A 14,213-nucleotide genomic window follows, 5' to 3' on the forward strand; every position below is an offset into this window, starting at 1 on the left:
TATATACACGTATATATGTGTACATATATGTACATATATGTATATATATATAGGTATATGTATACATGTGTATATGTATCTTTAAAAAAAGGCATACAATCCAGTTGTTTTGAGTATAATCAGAGTTGGGCAACCATCACTACTAATTTCAAGAACATTTTCATTACAGCATAGTGAAACTCTACGTGCGTTAGCAGGCACTCCCCATTCTCCCTTCTCCTCAGGCCCTGGCAACCACTAATCTGCTTTATATTTCTATGAATTTGTCTTTTGGATGTTTCATATAATATATGGAATTATACAATATGTGACTGGTTTTTTTTTCACTTAGCATAATGTCTTCGAGGCTCATCCCTTTCTATGGACAAACTGCATTCCATTGTATGCACATACGTATACATGCACATATACATACATCTATGTAAAAAAATTTTTTTTAAAAATTTTTAACATTTATTCATTTTTCAGAGACAGAGTGTGAGCGGGGGAGGGGCAGAGAGACAGGGAGACATAGAATCCGAAGCAGGCTCCAGGCTCTGAGCTGTCAGCACAGAGCCCGATGCGGGGCTTGAACCCACGAACTGCGAGATCATGACCTGAGCCGAAGTCGGACGGACGCTCAATGGACTGAGCCACCCAGGTGCCCCTATGTAAAAAAATTTTTTGTTCAAACCATTTATTTTGAGGGGTTTCAGGAGAAGGTGGAAAGGCTGGGAGGACAGTGAAATCCACGCCATCATCCAGATGAGATCTGCCCAGCTTCATAGTCGCTGAGTGCCATATCATATATTTTTTTAGGTAATACATTTATTTATTTTTTAAAGTAAGCTCCATACCCAGCATGGGGCTTGAACTCACGGCCTCGAGATCAAGAGTTTCATGCTCCACTAGCTAAGCCAGCCAGGTGCCCCAACCTTTGCCTGTTCTTAGAAAAGATTTTTTTTAGGCTTTTATTTATTTACTTTGAGAAAGTGAGCACACAAGCGGGGGGAGGGCAGAGAGAGAAGGAGAGAGAATCCAAGCAGGCCCTGCACTGTCAGCATGGAGCCCCTCTTGTGGGGCTAGAACTCCTGAACCGTGAGATCATGACCTGAGCTGAAATTAAGAGTCAGACGCTTAACCCACTGAGCCGCCCAGCCACCCCTGTGTATTTTTAAACTGCATTCATTTTTAGGTTTAATTGTAAGAGTTCTTTACCAGATACATAGTTTGCAAGTATTATTTCCCTGTTTTTGTGGGTTTATATCAATTTTTGATATTTGTTTTTGGATAAAATAAGACCATTACCTTTTATCATTGTCATGCTAATAATGTAAATTTATTTTGTCATTCTAGGTCACTGTTAAAATTTAAGTTTTACTTTGGGTTTTAATTTAACTGTTCTAATGAGACATGTTACAAATACCTTATTTGGCTATGTCCAAATTGTAGGCATTTTGGAATCTAAGTATGTGATTCTGAGTTGTACACCACATTTAATGTGTTGAAATCTGGGGATATCAGTAATTGTGAATGAGGTAGCTTTAATATCTACCTCTGTTAAATTGATGACAAGCAATAACTTTAATTTTAAAAGATTGGAATTGTACACTTAAAAATGGTTAAAATACCGACTGGCAGGCTCAGTCGGTAGAGCACATGACTCTTGATCTCAGGGTCGTGAATCCAAGCCCCATGTTGGGCATAGAGCTTACTTTTTAAGAAAAATGGTTAGCTTATATTGCATTTTATCACAATAAAAATGTTTTTTCACCCACAATTCTATAAGAAAAATGTGGCCAGCTCTAATTAGGTGCTCTTATAACATAACAAGTTGCTGAGGATTCTGTCTTTGGGATTGCCTGAAGTATTTCCAGTCACTGGTATAGGAAGTAAAAGTCTGACATAAGAGGGGAAACTAGCCTTTTGGTATAAATATAAGATCAAATGGGTTGATTTATAAATTAGCAATTCCTTTGTAAAAGTTATTGCTATGAAAAGGTAATTAATGTAAGTGTTGATGTTACTGTGTTATTCCAGATAGTTTGGTAGTTGTAATGAATGTATTTATTACCCAACTGTCTGAGTTTGAAAGACGAATGATTTTGGATCTTTTTATAGTATAAAAAACAAACACATGTTTTCTTGTCTCTACTATTGATTGATTGATTGATTGAGAGACAGCATGAGCAGGGTAGAGGGGGCAGAGGGAGAGAGAAAAATATGAAGCAGGCTCCATGCTCAGCACCCAGCCTGATGTGGGGCCTGATCCCAAGACCCTGGGGTCATGATCTTAGCTGAAATCAAGTCAGATGCCCAACCGACTAAGCCACCTGGTGTCCCTCTTTTCTCTGCTATTCTAGGTAGCCTAACCAAGCTTTAATATTTATCTTTTAGGCCTTTTTATACCTTGTGACATGTTCATTTGATCTTTGCTTTGTTTCTGTCTGTGCCTATTGGCCATTTGCTTTTGAATAAGCAACATGTTGGCCATAATGGGATGGAAGGGTGGGAAAGTGGGAAATACACAAAGCTATTGGTAGTTTGATAAAACATATAATGTTTGGAAAATGATATTTTGCATTGTACATGAGTAGATGTGTAGGTTAATTGCATACCTCATCAGAGAAGCTGATATTCTTCTTGTATATAATTCTATAACTCTTCCTTACAAAATTTTTTAGTGTTTTTTATTTATGAGAGAGAGAGGCAGAGTACGAGCAGGGGAGGGGCAGAGAGAGGGAGACACAGAATCAGAAGCAGGCTCCAGGCTCCCAGCTGTCAACACAGAGCCCAACGCGAACTGCGAGATCATGACTGAGCTGAAGTCAGAAGCTCAACAGACTGAGCTACCCAGGCACCCCATAATTCTATTAACTCTTACCTGGGATAGCAGGACAGCATTGAAGCTTTAGAAAGGATCTCTACCTGAAAATGCAGAAGTAATGTTAGTAATCATAAAAGACTCAGAGGGGATCTTTTAACTCTAGGAGTTAACTGGGCAAAGTAGATGTAGAATTTGATTGTATTTTCTAAGCGGAGTGGACGTGTTGTCTTGTTTCAAAAATGACTTGGGGAGGATTGTTTTCTGTAGCAGGAGGCTTTGTGAGAAAAGGCAGTACTGTATGTGGCTGTTCTTTACTATTGCTAATTGGTAGGGTCTGTTGAAAAACTAGGATTAAAATTAATCATTGAATTTTAATGGTAACCCAGCCATTAATGGTTGAGTACAGTGCCTTCTTGGAAAGAAGAGGTATTGGGAGAATTCATTGGGTTTTAGCATACTAATGTCTTTAGCTTTATGTAATGGTGTTGCTTTGGAAATTATAGAGTAAGCTTCTTGTAGAGTTGATAAAAACAGTTTAGAATAGGAGGACTCTTCACCTATCAGGACTAAATTATAATTAAATTCCCTGAGACTGGGGATCTTTGTTTTGCTCCCTGATATGCATCAAGTGCCTAGAACAGTACTTATTAAAAAGCATATAATTAATTGAATTGGGTTCCTAGTCTCTTATACTCCCATGCTTTCCCTCAACTATGTCAATATTGCTTTCTAATGTGAGCTCTGAGGCCATTAATTCAGTGAAATTCTATTCTTCAAGGAACTGCTAACGATGGTCAGTGCTTGTTACATGAATTGTCCATTGCTGAAAGGAGACCAAACATTTCACCAGACCTGGTATTATTTTGGATAACTTTTTTTTTTTTTAATCCTAAGTAGGCTTCACACTCAACATGAGGCTTGAACTCATGACCCAGAGATCTTAGTAAGAGTCTTATGCTCTACTGATGGAGCCAGCCAGGTGTTCCTCTTTTGGGTAATTTTTACATTGACTCTTAAAAATTCAGAAGAATACAGTGTGTGTTGATAAATTTAATATTTTTTAATTTTGAAGGTTTTTGACCAACCAGAAACCAATTTAGTATTGTTTTTTGACTGGTTTTGAAGACAAACCTATAAGATTGTTATATACTGCAGCTTATAACCATCAAACACAATTTATTAGCTTTATGTTCTCATTTATTTTAAACTTAGTTTCTCTTAATTCTTTAAAAATTATAAATGAGATAGTAACACAACCAGTGACCCTGTAATTTTAGAAAAAGTTATTTTGTATGTTTTACTGGAAAATACTCCATAGGTTCTCTGAAAACCTGTATCTACTGCTTGATATAGTTCAGAAAGGAAACAGTGTCTAATTATGGTTTCTTTTTTTTTTTTTAATTAGTAAACGTCAGATAAATGTCGCATCTTGATACTTGAGGAATACTTGAAAACTGTAGAAAATGTGTTGTTTCAGAAAGCGTAGACAAAAGTCAGGATGTTGTATTTACCAGTTGAGTGTTCATGGTATGAAGAGTTGGCTTTTTTTTTTTTTTTAATTTGGAAATTTCCAGTCTTCACATTGTAGAAGAGTAATATAGAATTGTAATATCTGATTAAGTTCTCCTTTGTTAAATTGGAAGATAGATTTGTATGTGTTTTCTTTCCAAAGTGTGCTTTCCTTAATATAAAAATGATAGAGGGGCACCTGGGTGGTTCAGTCAGTTGAGCTTTCCGCTCAGGTCATGATCTCCTGGTTGGGTTCAAGGGATCAAGCTCTGCATTGGGCTCTATGCTGACAGCACAGATTCTCTGTCTCTGTCTCTCCCTTCCTCCCTCTCTCCCTTCCTCCCTCTCTCCCTTCCTCTCCCTCTCCTCCCTCTCCCTCTCCTTCCCTCTCCCTCTCCTTCCCTCCCTCTCTCCCTCCCTCTCTCCCTCCCTCTCTCCCTCCCCTTCTTGCACAATGCGCACACACTCTAAATAAATAGATAGATAGATATTTAGAAAAAGAATAGAGATGGTGAGCCCACCTTATCTGCATTATCTGTGGATTATCTGGTCCCTCTTTCAGTATTGCATTTAGCTCTTTATTATTCAAGACATAAGCTTAAACATTTGTTTTCCTTGTATTATTCTTCGGCTAACTTTTTTTAATGGGGAGTTGCTTCCCTCTGCTGCTTCCCTCTTTTCTTTTTTAGTAGAAAAACCTATGTATGCATCCTTCTGTTTAGTGATAAACTTTGTGGGTGTGGTAAAATATACATACTATAAAATTATTTTAACCATTTTTAGGTATACAGTTCAGTGGCATTAAGTACATTCACAGTGTTATATATAACCATCACCACCATCTATTTCTAGAATTTTTTCATCCCATATGGAAATTCCATACCCATTAAGCAATAACTCCCATTTTCCCCTTCTCCCAGCTCCTGGTAACCTCTATTCTACTTTCTGTTTTGATGAATTTGCCTATTCTAGATACCTCATACAAGTGGAATCATAAGGTAATATTTTCCCATTTTGTCCAGCTTATTTCATTTAGTATGATGTTTCAAATTTTTATCCATGTTGTAGCATGTATCAGAACTTTGTTTCTTTTTACATCTCTCTTTTTTTTTTTTTTTTTTTTTTAAGTTTATTTTTAAGAGAGCGAGCAGGGGAGGGGCGGGGAGAGAAAATTCTAAGCAGGCTCCATGCTGTCAGCACATAGCCCAACACGGGGCTCGAACTCTCACAAACCATGAGATCATGACCTGAGCCGAAATCAAGAGTTGGATGCTTAACTTATTGGGCTACCCAGGTGCCCCATCTTTTTATGTCTTAATGTACTATTCCATTTATGTGTATTTCACATCTTATTAATTCATTGGTAGACACTTGGATTGTTTCCATCTTTTGACTGTTGTGAATAATGCTTCAGTGAACACTGCTGTCTGCATAATTATTTGAGCACCAGTTTCCATTTCTTAAAGGAGTGGAATTGCTGGGTCATATGGTAATTCTATGCTTAACTTTTTTGGGAAAATGCCAAACTTTTCCACAGTTGCTGCACCATTTTACAGTTCTACCAGCTCTGCACTAGATTTCAAATTTCTCCTCATTCTTGTCAACACTCGTTCTCCCCCCCCCCCCCTTAAATAGTCATCCTAGTGGGTGTGAAGTGGTATCTCATGGTGGTTTTGATTTGCATTTCCCTAATGACTAATAATTTCGAGCATATTTTACTGTTTATCTGCCATCTGTGTGTCTTCTTTGTTGAAGTGTTTTGCCTATTTAAAAAAAATGGGTTGAGTTATAAGGTTTTTTGTATTCTGGATACAAGTCCTTTGTCAGATATAATGGAAGGTATTATTTAATGTTTGTATGGAAAGAAAAGAACTATTTCAATTTCAAACAATTTTTTCCCAAATTAAAAAGATCCTTTCATTACTTCATTAACAAATAATTTTGTTACTTTTAGTTCGGTTGCCGGATGAAATTGAGTTTTAGGGTTATGTTTCCCTTGTGAGAGATAGTAACTTAAATCATACTACAGGATGTAAAGAGGAAAGTTCTGCTTTCTGATAATGTCAGCTTCTTCAGGGGAAGTGTAAAATTATGATTTTGGGTTGTCAGCAAATACGAACGCTATATTTAAAAGTGCTGTGCCTGCCTTTCTAAAATGCCAAATTACAAGTACATAAAACATAATTAACTCCTAATGAAATTTGTAGAAATGTCATGACTTTTAAAATTCCAAGTCCTGGTATTTCTTATATATATGCTTCAAAATATAAAAGGTGTCCTAAAATTTTTCTTTGCAAACATAATGATTTTTTAATAAAAATGGGAACATATGGTCTATCAAAAGATTTTCTCAAATTTATTAATTTGTATGAAAAACAATTCTAACTATGCCTAAATTATGTTTTAATAGTTTTAACCTCCTGAAGAAATTAAATAGCAGAAACTGCATTAAAAAAATTAGACTGACACTGGAAAATAAGTAGACACACAATACTGGATTTATTTTACCTTTAAGATATGAAATCATCTCATTTTTTCATTAAGACCATTTTCACTTATTGAGTTAAAATGAAATCTGAAGTAGCTGTTATCAGTTACAATTTTTACTTTAATAAACATCTTTAAAGATTTCTAAGTAACATTGAACAATCTTAGGTTTAATATCTTTTTTTAGGATGTGAAAATTCCTAAAACTTCTGAGAGATTCATTTCAGCTGTTTCTTGAAGGGGAAAGTAATTTAGTACTGTGTTTAAGAAGTGAGAACAATAAAATGGTTAAAACATTTGTGAACTTTTGGGGTTCCTGGTTGGCTCAGTCAGTAGAGCTTATGACTCTAGTTCTCATGGGTCATGAGTTCAAAGCTCCGTGTTGGTATAGAGCTTACTTTAAAAAAAATTTTGTAGGGATGCTTTACTGGTTCAGTTGGTTAAGTCTCCCAACTCTTAAATTAGGCTCAGGTCATGATCTCACCACACCAGGCTCTGTGCTGAGCTCTGTGCTAGACACGGAGCCTGCTTAAGATTCACTCTCCCTCTGCCCCTTCCCTGCTTGTGTGCATGCTCTTTTTCTCTTGTTCAAAGAAGGAAAGATTTTTAAAAATGTGTACATTTTTGCCCCAGGAAAGAAAAGTGTGAGTGTGAAAGCCGTTCCAAGTGTCACTTTGCAATTCCTCCCATGTTCATAGACAATGTAAATTGTCTAAAAATATGAAACAAATTCTCAAAAACTGTTTTTGGAAAATTATTCCTATGCAACAATAATGTTGGTTTTATTTTTTCCAGATATGGCCGCGTGGAAAGTGTCAAAATTCTCCCCAAGAGGGGATCTGAAGGAGGAGTGGCTGCTTTTGTGGATTTTGTGGACATCAAAAGTGCACAGAAAGCTCACAACTCAGTCAACAAAATGGGAGATAGAGACCTACGCACGGATTATAATGAACCAGGCACCATTCCGAGTGCTGCTCGGGGATTGGATGATACAGTTTCCATAGCATCTCGTAGTAGAGAGGTTTCTGGGTTCAGAGGAGGTGGTGGAGGGCCTGCTTATGGCCCCCCACCATCACTTCATGCACGAGAAGGACGTTATGAGCGGAGACTTGATGGGTAAGTTCCAAGGTTTCTGTAGGCAGGTATTTTGTATTTGATATGGTGAGAAACAGAAACTCATATTTAGGGGCCCCAGATGGATTTAAAGTTTTGGGCATTCTCAATGTTTCCTATTTTGGGTTGGAAACGGAAGTGATTTCTTCCCAGTGGCTGGTATCTTGTGGAATCGTAGAGGATATTTCCTGCAGCTGGTTGGATATCTACTCCTGAGATGTAAAGTGGTGGAAGATTTTGTATGGCAGTATCATTTTTGGAGTTACCTGTCTTCTAGAGTTAACTATTCCTTCTCTTGGATAATGTGAAGGCCTTCCTTGGATATATCTCTGCTATCTGATGGAGCTATTTGGCTACAGATTTGTGGTTGTACTATATGGAATATATCTGGAATATTAGAGCCTACAGATTCTTTTAGAAGTTGATATCTGCTTCTCAATTTTCACTACATAAAGTGTACAAACGAATTGGATTGTCACAAAAAACCTAACAGACCATAATGATTCAACCGCTTGGATTCTACAAACAATACTTTAATCTGGAAATCTGTACTTGGATGAAGAAGAGTGAAGGCACTGTTTGATTTTTTTCCATTTTGGATCTACACAGTTTCCATGTTGGAATTATACTCCTTGATGGAATGGGGGAAAATTGAGATAATGAATGTTTCTAAATCTTGGAATATAGCCATGCTTTTCTAATTGCTGGAATGTATGGGATGTCATGCAGTCAAGATTCCATTAGCCCAGGGGAAGAGGATTACTGTTTTGTTTCTTAAACAAGTTGCTGTCCAATTAAAGGTACTTTAGCCTTGAACACATGGTGACGATCAGTTGCGGATACAGCAATCAAAATTGACTGTGCTGGATGGCTACAAAGGTGAACTATTGGCGAACAACTGTTACTTCCTCATTTGGTGGAATCCTAGAGATATTTCCTCTTCTGTCAGCTGCCTGATTCATACTTAGGGCTGGAAATTTTTATAAATGTGGATGAATTTATAATTGTCTGCTATCTCAAGAAAGAAGTCTGGGGGTTTGAGAGTTACAGTTTGTCTGGGACTACTTGCTTCCAGTGGAATTATTTTATCTGGTCACTAAGATTTTTTTCCTTGTGGTTCATCTAAATATCATTTGACACCCTTGCCCATTAAGAAGGTGGATTACCCCCGTAAGAGGGGCCAAAATTGGGGAAGTTATGTTCACAATTCTCTCCCTAGATTTAATTGGGATTATAGGTCGTGTTTCCACACTTGGAAAAGGTTGGTATGTCCTGACCTGTGTATATTAGCCCCTCTCCTAACCCAAGTCAAACTCTCTCTTTTTTTCCCCCCACTAACTCTAGAAGTATTTAGTACTAATAGATGAATCAAAGAATAGCTATTAGATTTCAGCTCTGCTAGCTCTTGTGCCTGCCTTCTGTATCTTCCTAATGGATAAGAACTTCGCATATTTATAAAATATCAGCTGTAGAAGTAATTCTCCTAGAACTATTGCTTATTGCTTCTGGTATATCATTAATAACAGCTTTTACCAATTAACATTTGATAGGGTGCTAATTGAATTATTTGTGAAATTTTCTCTTTAAATCTCAAAGGAAACCCTATTGTTTGTTAGGCATTGAAATATCTATCCAAATGCCAGCAATGTAGCAAATTTAGAAAGGAGAAAGTTATTTAATACATTTAAAAAGGAAAGATATTACTGAATTTTTTGCCATGCCAGTTGCTTTACATCGTAGCAGCAAATAGCAAAAACAGCCTGGGAAGGTATGGTTGCTACTAAGTGAAATGGTGGCTGTAAATGAAGATTAGTGGAGAGATAAGGATCTATGTATATATTGGGGGCATAGTATTAGTTTTAAGATTTTTTTTCAGATCCTAATTCTTCTGTTTCTTTCGTTATTCCTTAATGCTTTGATAGATTAATCCAAAGATAAGGTTGAGAAGAAACTCTCAAATTCAGATTCAAGTAATGAAAAGGTCTTTTAGGAACTCAGGAAATGAGTTCTGGTTTCCTACAAAAGTAGAAAATGTTAAGATTTCTTCATAGGATTAGAATTTGTTTTTAATACCAGCACAGAATTGCATGTGTGTAATGGAACATATGCAACAACAGTTTTTGTAACCGTAGGTTGGCAAATATTCTTGTCCGACAAAAAATACCTTTAAGTTAAACCATTGCTGATAGCAACCTTCGAATATCTTACAGTTCCCAAAATTGGCTGATTTCATCAGAGGCAATTTGAGTTTAGCTAAAACCTAAGAGAACATATTTCCTGTAACCATTAAGTACAAATATTAACACGTTGAATCATGGAATAGGCGTTTTAAAAATTCTGTAGAATTTGATAGCACCATGAGATAAAATAATGTTTATCCTTTAATTAAATTTGCCATAGAACAGCATGTGTCAACCCATCATTTTGATATCCTAAGTGGTTTTCTTTTTCTTTTAAGATTCCATTTCTGTTATTAAATGTGATTGCTTGGGCACCGCAATTTACATAATCTAATAGTTTTTATAATTACCCAAGAAGTCAAAAGTGAGAAAAAGTCACACTTAAAATTTTTTTCTGGACTTTTTTGAAAATGCCCTCTTACTGCTGGGACATACATTGCAATAGGGCTTTCATGTCTGTGTTAAAATGTATCATGGAAATTTTGCCTAAAATAAATTTGCTAAGTAAGTAAAAGTTTGGTGTATATTATAATCAGATGGAAGTATAGAAAACGTTGATATTAAAATGGTAGTCTCTTCTTGTTCCATTTAACTACAAGTGAAAAGGAGATGGTACATGTATATTTCTGTATGTAAGCCAGAAAATCCCTAATAAAAAGAGCAGCTGACTTGCAGAACACTAGTCATGAAAGCCCGATATACACAATGATTGCTCAGCTGTGAAGGTAATATTTGGAGTCAAGTAAAATGTTAAGCTTGGTAGTATTTGCTTACTAAGTAGGTTAATGCTGTTTAGAAAATGACCAGTTGCAGACAGACAATGCTGAAGTGAATGTTTGCATGACTTGCTTTTAGTTTTGCTTGCCCTTTTCTGATTGATTAAATATTTTTCCCCCCTCCTAAATGCAGGGCTTCAGATAACAGGGAGCGTGCTTATGAACATAGTGCCTATGGACACCATGAACGGGGGACGGGAGGATTTGATCGGACAAGACATTACGATCAGGATTACTATAGAGATCCTCGCGAGCGGACTTTACAACATGGGCTCTATTATACTTCTCGGAGTCGAAGTCCAAACCGTTTTGATGCTCATGACCCCCGATACGAACCTAGGGCTCGGGAGCAGTTTACACTGCCCAGTGTGGTACACAGGGATATCTACAGGGATGATATTACCCGGGAGGTACGAGGCAGAAGGCCAGAGCGGAATTACCAGCACAGCAGGAGTCGGTCACCACATTCATCCCAGTCTAGAAATCAGTCTCCTCAGAGGCTGGCTAGCCAAGCGTCTAGACCCACAAGGTCCCCTAGCGGCAGCGGCTCTAGGAGTAGATCCTCCAGTAGTGATTCAATCAGCAGCAGCAGTAGTACCAGCAGTGACAGGTAGGTTAACAGCCTTTTGTTATAACAGACAAGCTGTTGAATAAATTGTCACAAATTCTCAACAATCAGTGGTAATGATTTGTAGCATAGTAATATTTTTAAAAGTAAGTAATCTTGGATCATGTACGAATGAAGAAGCTTTGATTAGCGGGTAGCCATTGAAATCATTCTGTCTGATAACTGAAATTAAGCAATTTGCAAATACTGCCTCATGTTTCAGATGCTCAATATTAAAATGGCCAAAAGAGGCAGAAAAACGGTAACTTTAGCTGAATGAAGTAAATCCTGTGCCATTGAAAATGTGGTATCTCTACAGTTTTTAATTGCTTGGGTGTATAATGGTAACTTATTTCTATTATTTTGGTTGGAAATTCATAAAAGCTGTTTGGTTAAAGATGTATTGGTGAAATATATTGTTGACACATTTAATATCAATGACTAAATGAACTTATGGATACCTTTTAACTAATTTTAACAACAAAGTGGTAGCCAGTTTATAAACTCAAGTAGAAAAGCTTTCTTTAAACGCAGGTTGTAACTTAGCTGTTCACTAAGGCTTGAGTGAGCTAATTTCATTAGTTGGGAATTTTTTTTACAAAGGAGTTTTACCCTAAAGATGAAAATAATAACTCGAAGGTAAACTTAACAGGAAAGAGCTTAGAAGTTTATCATAGATCTAGGTAGACAATAGAGCTTATTACTCATTTTAATAATCTTGGACACGTTACTTGGACAAGTTGCTCTCTATGCCTCAGCTTCTCATCTCTTATAAGAATCGTGCTTTAAAATTATGTGAAGATTGCAATGAAAGAATGTATTTCACATGCTGAGCTTGATGCCTCTATATATTTAATAAATGCTGCCTTTAATAATTGCTAGCTATTATTATTCAGTTGATAATCTTGAATCATTTCCCATTTCCAGTTACTGTTTTTCAATCTATTTGTCACAGATATCATAGTTTTATATTTAGGGGGTATATATTTTAAATTTACAGGATACGAATTTTTTGACCTGATTAAAATGCCCAGATTAATTATTTCTCTTTTAGTATTGCCTGCTTAGAATTAATTTAAGAAAAGTAAATGATCATGTAATTGAGGAAAATTAGGTTCTGGCTCCACATTTGCAGCCTCTGTCAAGGATGAAAACCCTTATCTTTCAGCTCTCGCATGGATGAAAACCCTTAACTGGGGTGCCTGGATGGCTCAGTCAGTTAAGCGTCTGACTATGGTGTCAGCTCAGGTCGTGATCTCATGGTTTGTGAGTTTGAGCTCATTGTCTCTCTTTCTCTCTCACCATGCCCCTCCCCTGCTCTTGGTTGCGTTCTTGTTCTCTCTCAAATAAACATCAAAAAGAAAAAGAAAACCCTTAACTTCTCTTGATTTTATTTTTGGTATATTGTTGAGATAAATGATTGACTAGATTCATTTGAATTCTTTTTTTTTTTTTTTTTTTTTTTTTTACGGTTTATTTTTGAGAGAGTGCAAGCAGGAGAAGGGCAGAGAGAAGAGGACAGAAGATCTGAAATGGGCTCTGCTGACAGCAGCGAGCCCAGTGTGGGGCTCAAACTCATTAACTGTGAGTGAGGTCATGACCTGAGCTCAAGTCAGACACTCAGCCGACTGAGCCACCCAGGTGCCGTGAGATTCATTCAAGTTCTATAAGCTGATTATAAAGTCTTGTCATGTCCCACTTTCTCCTACATGGAATTAAAGTGTTTAGGTTTTAGTCATTTTCCATAAACCTATCTCATTAAAGGGATGCCATGGCATTTTATTGGGTCAAAATGAAACATCATTTAGTGCCTTCAGGATTGTACTTAGTGGGAGTGATAGTGGTTTGGTATCTAACCCTTAGCATTGTAGGCTCAAAAGCTTGAACCCAAAAGTCATCTGATCAATTTGGTGAAGTTAATTCCTGTTTATATAAGCAAAAGGAGCAGTTATATGCTTCTGAATATTTACAGTCAGAAAGATAACTGCCACAAAGGCAGGATGAGCTTAGAAAATCTACAGGGGTACTAAATTACAATCAGTAGAAGATATTTCCTCCTCTGTCACCTGCCTGATTCATACTTGGGGATGGAAGTTTTTATGATTTAGGGATATGAGGGATGTGTAGGATTTTAACAAGAAGAGGTGAGTTTTAGGCTAGACAGGGAACATCTTGGGCTGAACGAACAACCTGAAGAGGTACAAGTGGTGGAAGAATGTTTTGCAAACAGCAAATAATTTAGAGTGACTTAGCCATGATAATGAATTTGGGTTTGATTCTTCATGCAGAGATGAGTGGTTGAAAGATTTTGAGAAGGGAGATAGTTTGTTGAGGTCTGTGCTTTAGAAGGGCATTTGGTGACTTAGAATAGGAAAGGCAGAGATTGCAGTTAGGAGCCTATTTCAGTAGTTTGGAAAAGGAAAACTTGGACTCTGAGAATGCCTAAGTTGGGACAAGCAGGAGAGACATAGTAAGAATCAGATTATGTTGATTTGTGGAAAAACAGAATGAATTTTTTGGAGATGGGACTCAGTGATGGACCTTTTGATGCTATCCTGTGAGAACAGGACCAGGTCTTCCTTTGTGCACACCACAGAGCCTAGTCTATTGTCTGTCTCAAAGTACATGTTCAATAAATAGTTGAAATACTTGGTTACAGTTCTTAGTTAACACAGGATAAAGCAAAATCGTTGTAAATAGCTAAAAGATTTGATACTGTGATTGAAACAAGTGTG

At 36.9% G+C, this 14,213-nt stretch overlaps 1 protein-coding gene across 2 annotated transcripts in view; it reads left to right on the top strand.

Moving 5' to 3' along the window:
* SPEN (spen family transcriptional repressor) overlaps window positions 1-14,213 on the top strand; it is a 92,699-nt gene that overhangs the window by 21,148 nt on the left and 57,338 nt on the right. Inside the window, exons 2-3 of one of the 2 annotated variants that reach the window (XM_040462212.1) lie at window positions 7,598-7,918; window positions 11,005-11,481. In XM_040462212.1, coding sequence (XP_040318146.1) covers window positions 7,598-7,918; window positions 11,005-11,481 — 798 coding nt within the window. The remainder of the gene's footprint in view (window positions 1-7,597; window positions 7,919-11,004; window positions 11,482-14,213) is intronic. The other variant, XM_040462216.1, reaches the window with a different exon arrangement.

The sequence above is a fragment of the Herpailurus yagouaroundi genome, unplaced genomic scaffold, assembly GCF_014898765.1.
Source record: "Herpailurus yagouaroundi ecotype Mexico unplaced genomic scaffold, PumYag 77, whole genome shotgun sequence".
Classification (NCBI taxonomy): Eukaryota; Metazoa; Chordata; class Mammalia; order Carnivora; family Felidae; genus Herpailurus; species Herpailurus yagouaroundi.